At 38.8% G+C, this 18131-nt stretch overlaps 1 protein-coding gene across 13 annotated transcripts in view; it reads left to right on the forward strand.

The window, feature by feature from the left end:
* The window catches only part of LOC105033277 (protein DETOXIFICATION 46, chloroplastic), a 137525-nt gene that overhangs the window by 26665 nt on the left and 92729 nt on the right, over positions 1-18131 (forward strand). For all 13 annotated transcript variants that reach the window (XR_012135687.1, XR_012135686.1, XR_012135684.1 and 10 more), the window contains exon 5: positions 4893-4948. Coding sequence is in view for 6 of the 13 variants with exons in the window: in XM_073246281.1 (XP_073102382.1) it covers positions 4893-4948 (56 nt within the window). In the remaining 7 variants the exon portion in view is untranslated. The remainder of the gene's footprint in view (positions 1-4892; positions 4949-18131) is intronic.

The following is an 18131-nucleotide window of genomic DNA, read 5'->3' on the forward strand; positions in this document are numbered from 1 at the left end:
AATGGAATTCTCTCATAGTGGACTCCTTTTGAAACACCACAACATAACAGGGTATCCGAGAGGAGGAATTGAACCTTGTTAGATATGGTCAGATTTATGATGGGCTTTACGAGTCTGCCAATCTCTTTTTGGGGATATGCTCTAAAAATCGCATGCTACATTCTAAATAAGGTATCGAGCAAGTCTGTCGATAAAACTCTATATGAGATTATGGACTGGGCCTAAGTCGGTGTTCTCACACCTTAGGGTCTGGGGGTGTCCAGCTTATGTCAAGTGTTTAAAGACAGATAAGCTTGGACCTAAGTTCGATAGATGCTTGTTCATAGGGTACCCAAAAAAAACTAAAGAGTACTACTTTTACCTCGTTGCAGAGCAAAAGGTATTTGTCAGCAGCAGGACAGTCTTTTTGGGAAAGGAGCTTTTTGGTGAAGGAGCTAATATCTGTAAAATTGAACTTAATGAAGTTCAAGAGATGGAAGGACCGATACACAGAATTGGATTTGATTGGAGAATCGAATCCGGAGCCAGTAGAGGTGTCATTGAGGAGATCCGGTAGAGTACCGTGTCAGTTAGACAGATGCTACGGTTTTTTGGTCCAGAACGGTGATCCCATCGAACTTGATGAGAACGATGAGGATCCGATCACCTATATGGAAGTCATGCAAAGGTCCGACTCTCAAAAATGGCTTGATGCCATGAAGCCCGAGATAGAGTCTATGGAGATCAATGGTATATGGACACAGTTGATCTACCTGAAGGGATAAAATTCATAGGGTGTAAATGGATTTTCAAGAGAAAAAAAACAACGGATGGGAAGATAGAGACCTATAAAGTCCATCTAGTTGTCCAGGGTTATCATCAACATTATGGTATTGACTATGACGAGACGTTCTCTTCTATGGCAATGCTCAAGTCCATCCGGATTATGTTTGCTATCGCTGCACACTTAAATTATGAAATCTGGCAAATGGATGTCAAAACTGCTTTCCTTAATGGCGAGCTGGAAGAAGAGGTGTATATGATACAGTCTGAAGGATTCACATCCACAGAAGAGTCAAAAGTGTGCAAGTTGAATAGGTCTATTTATGGACTTAAGCAGATGTCTAGGAGTTGGAACATGCATTTTGATAAGGTGATCAAAACATATGACTTCGTTAGGAACAGAGAAGAGCCTTGCATCTACAAGTGGGCTACTGATTCTCTAGTCATCTTCCTTGTACTGTATGTGGATGACATACTATTATTAGAAAATGACATCCCGGCTTTGTAGAGTATGAAGCTGTGGTGATCATCACAGTTCTCTATGAAGAACTTGGGAGAAGCTTCCTACATCGTAAGGATGGAGATTTATAGGGATAGATCTAGAAGATTGCTTGGATTGTCCCAATCCATGTACATCGATACCTTGTTGAAGCGGTTCAACATGGATAATTTCAAAAAAGACTATCTTTCGATAGGTCATGGAATTACTCTCTCCAAGAAGGATTATCCGATAACTCCTGAGGAGAGAGAACATATGAGTAGAATATCATATGCTTCGGCAGTATGATCTATCATGTACGCTATGACATATACAAAATCGAATGTGGTCTATTCACTAGGGATTGTGAGTAGGTAATAGTCTGATCCGAATGAGAAGTATTGAAAGATTGCGAAAGCAATTCTTAAGTATTTGAGAAATACTAAAGACCCATGGCTTATCTATGGAGATACTGATCTGAAACTTGTGGAATATACTGATTTCAGTTTTTGGTCAGATTATGATGACAGCAGAAGCGTGTTGGGTTACGTATTTATCTTGAATGTAGGAGCTGTTTGCTGGAAGAGTTTTAAGCAACATACTGTGACCGATTTTGTATGCGAAACAGAATACAATGCTGCATCGAATACTGTAAAATATTCTGCAATGCTATCACCTGGTACGAGAGATCGTGAACCGAGATGACGTCGAGCTTCAGAAGATCGACGGAAAGGAGAACCTAGCTGACTCCTTCACTAAAGCTCTCGAGATCAAAGAGTTCGATGACTTCAAATGGAAGATGGGATAAGATACTGCTCTGATTGACTTTAGTCCAAGTGAGAGTTGTTAGAAATTGTCCTAAAATCATTCGTATGATGATTGAGTTTCTTTTTGTATATGAGTTATTGATTAATGAATAAAAGTTATTCTGGCATTTTTCGTCACAAAGTTACATCTTCTTTGAACTCTTATGTTGTGATGAAGTCTTTAGAATTATATTAGTGTACGATAAAGAAAAGATTTATCGTATAGTTCTTAAACATATTCGCGATCAAATGATGCGTCATTACAAGACAATGACGTTTATCGAGTGGAGGTCGTTGTGTACCATATGACTTGGTTGTCCTCTTAACCAAGGAGTGTGGTGACATTAGTATGGCATACGGGTGAGATGTAGGAGTACATTGTCACTGAATAAGTGACTCATATGCTGAGCGTTCTGCTGTCAAGAATTGCTCGTGAAGCATATGGATATAAGTATCTTTCAGACCTGAGATCACCATAGTGACTTGCAAGCAACTCACTGTGCTTTGGTGCCGGACTATCTGAATTTCTAATGCAGTGACGGAAGGCTACTGGGTATAATCAAGTACTTGCTAAGTCTGTGTGGATCAAGATGGGATTGATCTCTCCGGATTATTGGAGTTGATGTATCGTTGTATTTCAATTTAGTAAAGCCTTGGCCAGGGTAATCCATGAGATGGATTTGAAAGGTTGAAATACAATGTGGATGAAGCGATCTCGGTTGACAGTTGACCTGAGACCATCTTAAAGCATTCAGGATCAAAAAGATGAATTATGCGGTAACCATGTGCATGGATTCTGGAATATTCTTTTGCGATAATTCGATCTATCTGAAAGTCGGAAACCATTGCTAGATGGTATCTCGATTAGTGCAGGAATTGGTTCTTGTGCTATCGATTTAGTGTTTGAACCTATGGAGTACCCACACAAGTCAGACACCGTAGGAAAGTATTGGCTTATGTTTATGTGTCCAATTTTGAAGTACTTGACTTGATTGAACATATAAGCTAATTTGATTGATAATTAAGTTATGGTCAAATGGGATTGAAGAGTTGACTATGTCTAGCTAACACTACACATGAGGTTCAGGTTCGATTCCGGAGATGAATAGTCTCTGATCAATGATCTATGGAGCATATAAGAGATTGGATTTAAGTGCTGATTAATTTCAAATTAGATCTGAGTTAATTAGACTTAATTGGGTCCAAAATTTCAAGTTAGATTTGGTGCAAAAGTTCTAAAGAGTTTGGGATTGACAGCCTTTCGAAATTGTTTTGAACCAGCTTCAAATTGGATTCGAATCAGATCCGTTTTGATGAGTATTAGGAATCCCACTTGCACTAGGATTCTTCTCTCTTGGCCCGACCAGCACCTGGTATGGTGCTGGTTGTGGGCGTCCCATATGGGTGTGGGAATAGGTGCATTGTGGGCGCCTTGTGTGGTTCCAATCCTATCTCATGTAGGAGTCCTTTCATGAGTATTGGACTGATTCAAAGCATATTTGAATTAGAAGGAGGTCTCTACCTATGGATGCATAAGAAACAAATCAGATTGAGAGAAGAGAGAGAGAGAGAGAGGCGTGAGAAGAGAGAGCTCCTTCCCTCTTAGCTTCTCCTCATCCTTGCCGCCCTCCTTCCTTGCCGTGGGGCCCATCTTGGGCGTCCTTGCGGGTGTGAGGTGTCACACTAGCATCTCTCCTCCTTTGTTTGATTGGGTTGCGAAGGTGATTTAATCGGAGTTCATCCCGCTTTCTTGCATTGTCTGGCGTGTATGCGAAGTAAAGGGTCTGCACTTCCAGACCTCCGCGAAGGTTTGTTTCAGATTTTTGGAGATTTGATCTCTAGTTCCGCTACTAATCAGGTAAGGATTTGATCCTTATTCATATAGATTAATAGAAAATTTTTAAATGCAATCCGGACTATCTGAAGAGAAACAGTTTTCCTTCCCTTCAATAACTACTTGTATTCTTTTATGTGAAAAATAAAATGAAAGATTCTCGCAAAAATTATTGAGTCCGATGATATGTTTCAACCACATAAAAGCTTCAAAAAACAGTGTCGATACTGAAACAAGGAAAACTTTCTAATCCTTTTTGAATATATAAGCCTGTTTCCAAAATCTTTAAACAAAACTCTGATTACCAATTTAAAATCAATGCGTGATCCATGAAATTTGATGCCACAACCATTAGTTGCAAGTGAGATTCTGATTGCTGGAAAATGGACAAGAAACACAACTGGAAGAAAATCTCCAAGGGTTTAATTTTCATTTGTTTATTGTCATTCAGACTTCTAACTATATGGTCATACAATAGCTGTTGGCGTACTTTTATCCTGATCTCTATTGAAAGGCTTCATAGTGATGCATGATGCAATGAAAATAAACATTTATTTAATGGGTGTGGCATGTAGTATGTACTCTACTTATTGTTATGCTTCTATAGCAGCAGATGTAATGAAGGTATGTACTGGCATGCATGAAACAACATGCACAACTTTTAAGTTTGAACTCTTAATGAGTAAATAGATTGTGACATATGGCAGCTGTTGTTGACATGCTAATCTGGGAATGGTTCTCCCTTTATGGTATTGTATTTTCAAAAGTTGAATGGACTGAAAAATTTAAACATTGTAAGTTATCTAGATTGTGCTTAAATCATACCACATGATTAGATCTAAAAGCATATCCTACATATCATTATTTTGCATGGATATTTTTGAATACAACCGAATGAAATAATATCTTGTGTTCTTTGAATTATCTTAGTTCTATAATCTTTAGTATTTTTTTTTTTTGGTCATAATCTGTTAGACACTTCTTGATGTTTTTATCTATTGTTTTTCCTCAGATTAGAAGCTTTGCATGGCCTGCAGTCCTCGTTGGACTGGTTGCTCAAAGTGCTAGGTATAATTTTGGAAAATCAATTTCATTTTTGTTCTCAAAGAACAATATAATCTTAGAAACATGTTTAATTCTGTTCTTCTTTTATCTATGAAATATGCTAACTATTGCTTGCCTAGAAATCTAAATATGGGTCCAAATATTGAATAATTGATATGTCACTCTTTGGTTGCATTTATAGTCCTTATATGTTTTACTTTTATACACTATGCTAGTATCTTTATATGGAACTTTTGCCTTGAGATTGCAAAAGAGCATTCTGATATTCAAATGATGTAATAAATGCATCAGATTGTTTTTATTATAGAGTTCATATCTTGTTTCAATATAAGATTTTGAGCCAATTTATAAAATTTCATCTCTCCTCTTGTGTAGTCACCTGTTAAATTGTGCCTCGCATGTTTTCACTGGCATTTGGTTCCAAACAAGGATGGCTGAGTTGTGCTGAGTCGGCCGGTTCGGCTAGTGCTGGATTGTGCCAACTGATTGGTTACTGGCACAGTCTAGTCTATATTTTTGAGATGGGGCTTGTTTCGGGTTAACCCCCTCTGGTTCATGCTTATTAAACCCGTCATAATGAGTCCCCCCCAACTCTCCCCCTGGTTCATTCTTATTTAGGAACCAAGCTACTCAAATCATCTTTCTTTTGATTATCCTCTTTTCCAGCTACTCGAATGCCGTTAACCCCCTCTGGTTCATGCTTATTAAACCCGTCATAATGAGTCCCCCCCAACTCGCCCCCTGGTTCATTCTTATTTAGGAACCAAGCTACTCAAATCATCTTTTTTTTGATTATCCTCTTTTCCAGCTACTCGAATGCCGGTGGCACTCCTGTGCATTTACCCCTGTACCTAGTGAACCTGTGAACAAGTGCTTTGTCTCTATGTGATCCACTGTTTGCATAGTTTGATAGCAAATTTATTAGCGGGCCATGATCATCTTCCACTTAAGATAATTGGCATGCTGGAGCTGCCTGTCTCTGTGTGATCCACTTTTTTCATAGTTTGATGGCAAATTGGCAATGGGCCATGATCATCTTCCGTTGTGTCATCAAATAATTTGTAGATGGTTAACATGATTGCGTAAATTTAACATGTATTATTTGACTTTTTTTCTAAAGTATAAATATTTTGAACAGAAAGGCATCCTTTCCTTTTGTTTCTATACCTTTCATGGGCTAAGTAGCAACTACTATAGCCATTCTGATGCTTTTAGATCAGGATGTTCCCTCAGCTGATCCCTTCTTTGTCAAGGTTGGTGCATGGCACCAACTCTCTTGATTCAGACCTTTTTCAGAAAGAAAACGGAAACATCTTCAGGAAAGGAAAAAAGGAAAAAAGATGAAAACTAAAAAGAAAACATCCTCCGAAAGAAAAGGAAAGAAGAGCAAAAATCTTAGAAGGGGTGCAACATGAGGACTTCCTCTTCCTCCCTCTCTCTCTCTCTCGCTTCACTAGGATTAGAGTTAGGGTTTCCCTTCATCTTCCCCCTCCCTCCCTCTGTCCTTCTCTCTCTTGCACTATACTAGGGTTAGGGTTTCCCTCATCCCTCTTTCTTATCCCCCTCCCTCTCACCCTCTCTCTCTTCCTCTCTCCCTTTTTTCCTCTCCCTTCCCACTCCCTTTTTCCATATGCCTTAGAATCAAGGTTTGCCGTTACAGTATCAAATCTCATATGGGTACCATTCTATTACAGTGTCTTACATCATTTGGTGGGTATGAGATAGCATACCGAGTAAGGTTTATCATGCCGAAATTTCATCTGTGCTGGTTGGCTGGCGATATGGTTCGGTATGCCCCTATATCGTTCTGTACTGGGCCCGAATCACCACGTCAAAGTAAGCGAAAGAAAGGGAGAACTGGAGAGAGAGAGAGAGAGAGGCTGAGGGAGAGGGATGGAAGGAGGGGGGTGGGCGCGAGGTGACCATTGAGACGCAGAGGCTCCCAGAGGGTGGGAACTTCCTCCTTGCCCTCCGTTGGGTTGAAATAAGGGCGACTGCCCTGTTTCAATCGTGATTCTATTTTTTGATTGCGATCTACGATGAAGATGGCAATCCTATTGCTAGCTTCGCTTGAAGTTGGTAACCCTATTATTGGCTTCACTTGCCGACTTCATTATAGATGAAAAAAATAAAATGGATTGTGATTGAACTAAGAGTGGTGTTGGTTTTTAAGATGATTCGCATGCAAATTTTTTTTTGATTACCCTAATCGCAGTGGAAGGATATATAAAAACAATTTTTACATCTAAGCATGCAGATTCAAAATCTAAATCACACCTAGGATTATCTAACATGCATAAATAAATTTAAGACGTAGATCTGCAATCATAAAATAGGAAAGAAAAATTATACCTGAACGCTTTTCTCTTTTCTTCCTCGGATCGGATCTTGCGGATGTCCAAGGTTCGCATCTGAGCCGCACAAGTGCCCAGCCTTTGCTAGTATCCACACAGAGATGATCTCGATCAGAACTCCGAAGCCATCGATGTGCTAGCATCCTTGCAGGCTTCATTCCTCGGCTTGGATTTGGGCCCTTATCCTTATATTAGTTGAAGCAGCTGTTAGCAGGTTTCTGAGGATTAAACCTGATCATCAAGAAAGAACAAGAACCCTTCTTGATCTTTTCTTCTCTCTCTAAAACCTCCCTATTCTCTCATATCTGATCTAAAGGAGGGAGATACGGGGCGTGGAAGGGAGAGAACGAGGGAAGAGGGCATGGAACATAGGCTTGCGGCAAGAAAGAAAAGGAACTAACTACACCGCATGCTGCAACTCCCTTCTTTTATTTTGTCGCACAAATTCCTCTCATCTCATGCTACAACCAGATAAAACCAATCTTAACTAATCACCAATTAAATTTAAAATCAGTTAGGATAAAATCTTATCAGGTTAGAGTCCTAACAAACCAAGAAGTGGGTGCAAGAAACTTTTTCATCTTCCCACGCATGCCTAAAAGAATTACATGAGTTTTTCATCGCCCTTCCTTCTTTTGTTTGGCCAAATTGGAGAGAGAAGCCTAGAGAACCTGGGCTTAAGTGGTTAGGTTCAATTGGATTCAATCTGGGTTCAAATTGAGTCCAATTTGAGCCCGATTCAAATCAGATTCGAAAAGCTGTTAGACCTGATCCAATCAGGATTGAAATCCAAATCTAATTTGGATTATTAAATCCAATTAGCATTAAATTAAATCTAGCCCAATTAAATTAAATCTGATTTAAATTAACTAGGACTTGATCTATAATTTAATCAATTCTAATTAAATTGCAACACTTGCAATTAAGATTTTTGCTAGCAATTAGCAGTTGCTACATCTGTAATACTTACAAATTAGTAGTTTTCAAATTCAAACCATCAATCTAATTGATAATTTGAATATGATCCAAACCGTTGATCGAGTCAAGCTCTTTTTGTGTGTGACCCTTAGATTATATTCTGTCTGATAGTAAGACATACCGTGATCTCCATCACTGTATCATTAAAACTTTTTCGATGGGCTGGAACGATTTCAACTCACCCCAATAAGGATCGTTGATCTAAAAATGATTTAGTGAGTTCTCACAATCCACCAGTGACGTCTAGCAGTATGTAGTGGCAATCTAGCAGAATAGAAAAATAAATCCTTAGCTGTAGTTACCGTGTGATATAGTCCTATCGTGAGTTCCGACTAGATGGAGGTTATGAAAAACTTGTCAAATCCCATCGTTAGTCATATATCAGATTTTCTCGACTCGAGTTCATTTGTGAATCCCATGAAAACTCTTTTCAATATTCATACTTATTCTGGCTAGAAATTTTTTAAACTCAATTTTGCAATCGTATAGGACTACTTTTCTATCAAACTTGATAGATTCCATTTAGGTGCATCCTACTCAAACAGCGAACCTGAACCTACTATAGCCAACATACACAGCAAGATCCGAATGGCTAGGGACCAAGGGAACGTGCAGTCAAACTAAGTAGCCTCGCTGCGAATAGCCAACACACTGTAGGTCAAAGGATCACTCACACCACTGCAGCATCGAAAAAATTATTGACGAGTGAGGAGACATCTAAGTAGTTTCTCGTCTTGGTTATGCTCAGTGCAAATTGTTCTTAACAACCATCTATATTCTCACCCCAGTGTTCCCACACTGTAGACTTGAGACTCATCTACCCAGAAGGGGGTGATCCATGCATCGATCTTAACGAGATCAATTACTGTCCTCCGTGATGATTCTACGATTGAGAGCATTTAGAAATTAACCACTAATGATGTATGTCTCAAATTCTCAACACCTTGAGAATATATAAAATCATCTTTGATAAAATCTAAGACAAATCATGGACACATACAACTTGATTGGCAATAAACACAGCCCGATAAGTACAAAATATGTTCTAGAATTATGGTATGCGTCAGTCAAGATTGGCTTCTAGGGCATACATCTAACAAGTAGTCGCTCCTGTTTTGACCCAATGGAGGGCAGGGAGGAAGATCCCACCCTTCAAGGGCCTTCGCGGCCCTTCGATGGTCACCACCAGCCTCCTTGCCAAGTGTCATTCCTCTCTTCTCCCTTTTTCTCTCTTTATCTCTTTTTGTTTCTCTCTATTTTCCTCTCTACGGAGGAGGGTGGAGCTCCAAAGGTCGATAGCCTCTAGTGGCCTCTTCGGTCTTTCCTCTCCTTCCCTCTTTCCCTTTCTCTCTTTTCCTCTCTTTTCTTCTCTTCCTCATTGGTGTTATATTTTTGATGATGAAACTATGCCGATTGGCTGTTGGTATGGTTTGGCATGCCTTGAACAGCTGGTTCGGGATAGTTCGATAGATACTAGTACTGAATGTCGGTATGGCACAAGACCCATACTAGTATAGTATTGATATGGTATGCCCTGTATTGGGCGGCAGGTAGACCATGCCTAGAATGGCGTGGTATAAATCCGTACCATACTGAATTGGTCGCCACTGGTCAACCTTTAGTACTAGATCGGTGAAGTTTGGTTCAAAAGATGTTGAGTAAAATTCTTTCAATTTCTGTATTAGTTGGACAAGAAAAGTATGTGCCATATGCTTTTGGTAGATGCTATGCTTGTTTGTTATGTGGCTTTGTTGGTCTTTTCTATTAGTGCACAAAAGTGCCCATCCAGACTTGCTTCAAATGAAATCTTTGCTGCCAAAATGATCCATTTTGTGGCTTGGGCTTGCACATAGCATGCACATTTGATTACAAGGGATAACCTAGTAATGGATAACTGTAAGAGACCCATCAAAGATGTGATAACATTGTAACTTTATATGATGCAATCTTATTGCTAATGTGAATCAGTATAATAACCTTAAAGTTAAAATCTGAAATATTCTGCATGAATGTTTTCTTTTTTGAAGGTCATCTAGATGCCAGGATGATACATAAATATTATTCTACCAATGCAAGTTGCTGAATGCATTCACAAATAAAGAATAATTCAGCAAACTGAAGCATTGGAAGTTACTAAATGGCTGTAAAAGATTCACAATAGCAGATCTTATTTTGGTCAGGATAAATCACATGCAACCAACTGCTTGATCATGTCATGTCTCACTTCTTGCTTTTGGATCATGAACCATTCCTAGTAAATTGAAAATCTCCCTTCACTTATATTAGAGGATTTAAACACTCCAAAAGCCATAGAACTCTAATTATGGTTTGTTTAGATGTGGGGATCCAAGCGAATTCTCAGATCTGGAAGTCAACTCAAAAATTTGAAGTTCATGGCATAAAGGAAGGTTTTGAATAGAAAATGCAAAGAAGAATTAAGCTTTAGGAATTCATGCTACACTGCTGCTGTGGGAATTAACATGAGGGGCTATTGGGGCTCGTTGGACTCTCAAGAAGTCCACTTACATGCTGCTATTTGGCTAGGCTCTTTGAGGTCTGCTGGTAGTGAGGTTGGTTCATTCTGATGGCCAATTAAATGGCGTACTGCTTCTGTTGTATTGAGGGTACTAATAGAAGGAGAGAAGCTGTGATACGTATGGTTATGACTAAAAGGAATCAATATAAAAGGAGATTAGTGTGAGGATGTCCAAAATATATTCAAAAGGAAAACAAGTATAAGAAATAAAGGGTGAGGTCTTAATGATTTCACACTATAAGGGCTGGGAATCACCAAGACCTCCACAATAAAGTTGATCCACTTGGGAGAAGGAAGTAATTCTCTCAACTTGCTTAACTCAAATCTCTTAGAAAAATTTAGAAAACATGGAAAAATTGGTGACGTAGTTTCTAGATCTCCATTTCTTTCATTAATAAATAACAAACTGAGATACATAGCCTCTATTAATTGATGTTCACTCTTGCATAATTTGGGTCGGATTCCTCTGCTAATTAAAAAAGAATATAACTTTTCTAAAGTAGGCATAGCATGTAAAGCTAAAATCTTGCAAGAGGTAGAGCTCGACTTCTACATTGACTTTACCTTCAGTCGCTTCACCTACTTCTTCCCAGATTAGGAGATAAGCCCAATCAAAGACTTTCTCAAAAAGGAAATTTTGGCTTTGACCAACCAATTTTAAGTCTCGAGCAATGTAATTTGGTCTTGATTGCTCAGTGCGCTGCACCCTTTAAGAGGTGGCGCCACATCATAGAGCTCAGAAAGTTACATGATTTCAACAAAAAACGACCTCAATTAGGCATCATATGGGCAAGTTATTGTTTTGCATGTGATTTGGCTTCCCGATGTGGCTAATCTTGGTCTTGGACCTTGTCCAATCCTCCTTATAGTGGCTAAAGTGGTTTACATAGAGTTCTATGATCCTCCTAGATCAGGGCTTCCTTTATTTGGGGGATTTAGTTCTTACTAAGTTAGAATTGAAGATGGGGAGTTGCCTGCTTCTCTATTTCGTGATTGAACCACTTAACTTTGCTTGGAAGTTGACCCTTCCGCTTGATTAGAAAAGCCTCAATGGCTCAATCCTTTTGTGCCTAGATTCTATGATGCTTCGCTTGATGATATAGTCTAGTGGCCTCTCTTGCTCTACCTATAGATCAATTACAGCCAGTAGCACTGGTTCTTGACCTTGATCTTCTTTGCTCTCAGGTCTTGGCAATCCATGCCACTTCTAAATCTGGACCCTATAGTAGGGCCGCTTTTTACCATCCTCATTGATGATTGTGATGACTTCTCAATCTCAATCTTGGCCGATCAATTGGTGCAACTAAGAGGTGAGAACTTCACTAATAAGTTTCATTGGCTTCTTGTATCATCATTAACATTGACTTATTGTAGGCATTATCAGAAGGCTTTGCCTAGCAGCGGTTATAAGATCTTGTTTTTTCCTTGTATTCTGGTGGCATTGATCATAAACTCCTTCCTATCCTTTACAAGTTGGTACTTCATCGCTTATAGAAAACATCTCAATCCCAAAGGTGCAAACTCCCAAGAATGACCTAGTAGACATCCCAAAAAACTATTTCACTAGTCACCTCGTCAATATTCCTCTCAGTTATTGTGAACTTAAAGGCATACTGCTGGGTGATCTTTAACTTGACATCCTTTTGAATCAACTTGAAAGGGTAAGGATGTGGATGAGGCTTGGTCTACAACCCTAACTTTTGAGCTAGACTTTTAGAGATACAATTTTTTTGGCTTTCAGGATCTATAATAGCTTCGATGATACTCTGCTTCCTTGGACCTTTAAGTGGAAGAGTTCCTCTCTTGTCTCTGGGTCTTCCTCAGTTGCTGCTGCCTTAGGTTTTCTTGCTTTCAGACTTAGTTTTGAGTCTGCTTGCTCAACCTTAGATAGCTCCTTAACCTCAATCATATTAAGGACCGCCTTCTCTTTCTTTTAAGATCCTCTAACCTTTTTTTGGATGCAGCTCTACTTGAATGTTCCAACACTTTTCTTGGTATATACATCGACCCTATAGTGAGCACAATAATTTTTCTAAATCGTGTTGGTCTACTTCTTACTCTGTTCTCCCTTCTAACATGGTTTTCCACCACCTTTCTTGAACTCTTATCCCTTCTTACCTTGCCTAGACCGATTCTTTTCCTTGATTCCAATGGCTTTCATGCTAGCTTTACTATTATTTTCCATTTTGAAGAATTTTAGCTCCTTCTGGATGCTCCCGTTGGAGACCTTCGACGTGCCTCAAGAAGACTGCATGATCATTGATGGAGATCCCAAGTGAGATCATTGGCTTGTAGAACTCGATGGTGTAGTCTTGGATAGATCAAAAGAACCGGTCTTTCTCATGGCCAATTAGGTAGAATTATTGATTGAGCCTTGTATTTCCTCTGTGTTAGATTAGAGATTTCGTTGTTTCTTACGTACTAACTCCTTAAGTAAGGGCATGGCTAGAAATCTTTAGGCAAACAAAAGCTACCTTTTAGACACTAGTGTATATCTATGGATGTAAAATGGATCTCTAACTAGTCAAGCCAGATATCCAACCCAAGATTTGCCGAATGGTATTGGAGGGGGTACCAGCTGGCGACCAGTTCGGCATTGTATGAGTCCTTACCATGCTGTTCTAGGGTATATGGACATGGAGTGTTGGAGAGGAAGGGGGAGAGGGAGGAGAGATTGGAAAAGAGAGGTAGGAAGAGGAGAGGGAGGGAGAGGGAGGGGAAGAGGCCTTGAGAGAGAGCTCGAAAGTCCTTATTAGCAGGTGGTTGCCCTTGTTTCATTCTAAAATAGGGGATGTCCTAAATTTTTTGTAAATTTCAAATTGCAATCAGGAAATGATTTGCTGATTTTCTATTAAAGGAAGTTAGCAAACCATTTGCCGACTTCCATTCGAAATTCACAAAAAAATATATATGTTTGGAACTGATAAGATGAACCATGCTAGTAATTGGCTGGTTCAATTCAATACACCTCAAATCCACCTGTTCGGCATGACTCAACAACCTTGATCCAACCTCTCTGCATCAACAGTTCCATCATATTTAGGGATCTCGATTCGAGCTTCATTTTGAAAGGTTGAAGTGGGGGATTCTGAGTGAAGGTTGCTCATTCTCATTGGATGGTAGATCCTCATCTCCAGATAGCTTTACTATAGGAGTTAGTTGTGCCTTTATTGAAGGTGTCGCCAGTCGAGACATGATATTAGTGAGTTGGGGAATCTTCTTTAATTGTGTAAGACATCTGTTCATCTCATCATCCATCAAGGTAGAAGTAGTGGTTATACTCGCCTTTGTCCTTTGATGTACTTAAAGCCTTGGCAGCCCTTCTCCTGTCTTGTCATCTGCTTGATCACAGAATCATAATTTGAGGGCAAGACAACCATCACATACTCACAAGAATTGGTCCTATAAGCGTGCAAGGCATTCCACCTATTATATGAATTCAATAAAATCTGGAAGTCATATAATTTATACATGAACAGTAGTAATTATCAGAACAACTAAACTATTAGACAAAATATCACATATATTTATAAACATCACCACAACTCATAAGTAGGGATCTTCTTCCAAAATGTACAGCTCAAAACTTTTAGTATTTTATTCATACATAATTTGCAAACAACACTTCAACACATACAAGCTGACCAAAACGAGATTTACTTTAACTATGATGACAGCTTTGCCTCTAAATACTCTCCCCAAAAGCTGGTACTGGCTTAGTTTTTGGTTCCTAGATGTGAAAAAATAGGTGAAGATAATGAGCTTCACAACTCAGTAAGTAACAAATCCACTTTATACAATTGGATCAAGATATATTAAATAATTCAGCTTAGTTAAATCATTTAAAGTATACCACGTCTGTACCAGTAAGTTCATATACTTCTAATAATATTTGCGTACTGAAATGATACATTTCAACTTTGCAATAATATCAACATAATGAATTGATATATTTTATCAAAGTAAAATATTCAGTCCCATAATCAACTAGTATTCACATACTTGAACCTGGGTACCCAGTTTCTAAATCCATTCATCTCTATAGCAAATGACTTTGGCCGCACTTAACCACCATGGCATAGGTCAGGCAACCACATTTAACCCGTGGCATGGATCCATAGTAATCAAATTCTGGAAACAGTGATCACAAGGTTGCACTTAAGCCGTGCAGCTTAGGTCACCAGGTCACATAGCCATATTTTAACTCTATGGTGCAGGTCAGACAGCCACATTTAACCCATGGCGTAAGTCATGCAGTCACATTTAACCCTTATGGCATAGGTCACATAATCACGTCTCTGATTCGCAACATAACCAGGGTAAATCCAGGTGATATACACACATAATTAAGTATTCTTTTCTTTTACATTACCACTTGGAATTGTACAACCAAACATTCAACAATTATAATCCTATGTGCTTGATCAAACTATAACAAGTAAAATGATGCAATTAACTAGAAATGCAATCATAATGAATTCCATATGTTTATAGAGATTTCAATACAATTAAATTTGAAATCATCATAATAATTTGGATAATCTTCAATACAAAATATTTTATAATTAATTAAATAAATCTACAAAATGTAAAATATTTCTTACCTCGCGGTTGTCAACAACTAGAGACTCTAATAACCTTATGGGGATCCTTGAGGCCTAATAATCTAAAAACTAGACATATATCGAATCAATGGCACTCTAATGTTTTAAAATAATTTCTAAAATCCCCAGAATTCCACAAAATCCCAATTTCTAAACTACTATCATGATAACAGGGGAAATGGGCCACTAGCCTTGTTTACTTTAGGGGAGGTTTCATGATGAAAGCAAGATTGGGGATGGAGGGCATCCTTGCTGTGCTGTCTTATTCTTGTAAGAAAAGAAGATCGGGCCTGTATCAGGACATTGAGACGACTCCATATGGGGAAAGAAGAAGAACAAAGGAAAGAAAGAGAGGAAGGAAAGATGAAGACAAGGAACAGTGAAAGGAAATAAGAAGAAAAGGAAAGAACGAAAGGAAGAAGAAAAATAATGAAAGGAAAAAGAAAAGAACGAATGAAGGAAAGGAAGGGATAAGAAGAGGAAAGAAGAAAAAGGAAAGAAAGGAAGGTAAGGAAAAATGGGAGAAAGAAGGAAAGAAAAGAAAGAAGATAAAGAAAGAGTAAAAGGAAAATAATAGAAAGGAAAGGAAAGAAAGGGAACGAAGAAGAGAGAGATGGAGGGTACCTATAAGAATAGGGCTCTCGATTGGGACTATTGCAAATAGTGTTTGCCATACCATCCCGTATGGAGTGTACCGATACCGTACCGCTATGTTGTACCATAATGACACTATCGTACAGGTCCTTATTGCATACCAACACTATAAATGGAATCGATAAGGGGTCCGGTATTGAGATGGCGAACCTTAACTGCAGCATATGATGGGATAGTGGGGCATCCCGTTCCACAGAGAAACCAGCATACCCCATTATGCTCTGAACCAAGTGCATAACAGACATCGATACCTACAAGGCGAACCACACAGACATAAAAGGCTACCTGAACATCAAATCTAATTATTCCATAATAAGTTTTAATTAAATAATAAAATCTGTCTTAAAAAATTAATTTGACATGATCATATAATTCTAGCATTCTCCCCCAAGTCCTGCAGTTAATCATCTACCAAAATCTGAAAATAAAAAAAAAGAAGAATAATGAGCTACACTAGCCTAATAAGCGACATAGCGCTTCAGAGTAGATAGAGCTTGTCAACAAATAACATATTAAATAAAACAACATATCATAGACTAGGCCAAATTTCATTCTTATCAAATTATTAGAGTAATATTTTATTTTTGTTTCAGAAGTATGCTTTTCACAAACTGATACTAGATTCAACATTTAGTTACAACCACGTAACCCAATGGCATAGGTCAAATAACGGATAATAGATAGCAGATAATGACTCTCAAATACTATTCTAATCACCAGTGGTGCGGTGTCGAAGCTAGTTTCTCATATTACAAGTTGACATGGCCGATATGTAACTCCCATTGGCAGGGTTTGATTAGATCATAGCCATGCTAAATATATGCAAAACATTTTCACAAGTTACTCGATCAAATTTTTCCAAAAACTATTACTCAAAAAAGATCATATATTCAAATTAACTTATTTATGAGAATATCAAAATACATATTTTATTCTCATATCATTTTGGAAGACAAAACTTGACATTCTTGACCATTTAATCAAGTAGATGCAGAAATCATAAAGATTATTTTATCATGCAATATAAACTATAATTTTCCAAAATTTCTTTGAAAACACATTGAGAAATGTTAGGTCACTTACCTTGCAGATGTTAACAATCAGGTAATCTAATCATCATACTGGGATTCTTGGGGACCTCATAATCCAACTATACACATATTGAATCGTGCCATAATAATATTTTAAAATAACTTCTAAAATTCTCTAAAATTTCAAAATCCCTATTTCTAAACTACTACTATTACAATCAAGGATGCGAGCTACTAATCTTGCCCCATTTCCTATCACAAGACTGAAGAGAAGAGGTAGAGTAGGAGGGCCTTTTAGGTCTATGCTCAAAAGACAAAAGAGGGATTAAATCGGAGGATGAGCGAGGAGAGCACGTGAGAAGGATGGAATAGAGGGCCTTTCACCCATTAATACCCACCTACACATGCGAAGGGGAACAGAAGAAAGAAATAAAAGGGAAGAGAGAGAGATAGAGATAGCAAGGGAGAGCGAAGGAGAGCGAGAAAGAGAGGAGAGAGTGAGAAAGGGCGAGAGATGAAGAAAAGGGCATTGGTTCTGTTATAGCATGGTGCAGCCCCTTGTTTCCCGAAGAAAAAGGGCTCATGGCATGGTTCAGTCGCACGTGGGAAGGTAGAAACTAGGATGTGCTCTCTAATCTCTATTAATGGCATCCTCCTTTCCCCCTTCACTTATCCACCAGACCAAAGGCAGTTTGGTGGGCCTGGTCATAGGCCCAGGTATCACAATGCCTATCCCACAAACCTTGAGTAAGGGAAAACCCCTTCACCCTCCAACACACACACACCCCCCCATGGATGGGGAAGGAGCTAGAGAGATATGGTGGAAGAGGGTGTGAGGGATGGTGAAGGTGAGAGGGCTGATGGTGGAAACACAAGAGATGGTGGTGTTGGATGTGTGGCGAAGGTGGGGCTGTGGGAGACTGATGGGTGTGGCTAGGGCTCGGTGCATATGAGAGAGGATGCATGAGAAGGGAGAGTGTGGCAGAGGGAGGTGATGGTGAAAGGAGGTTTGTGAAAGGGGAGAAGGCA

Source organism: Elaeis guineensis, chromosome 12, assembly GCF_000442705.2.
Source record: "Elaeis guineensis isolate ETL-2024a chromosome 12, EG11, whole genome shotgun sequence".
Classification (NCBI taxonomy): domain Eukaryota; kingdom Viridiplantae; phylum Streptophyta; class Magnoliopsida; order Arecales; family Arecaceae; genus Elaeis; species Elaeis guineensis.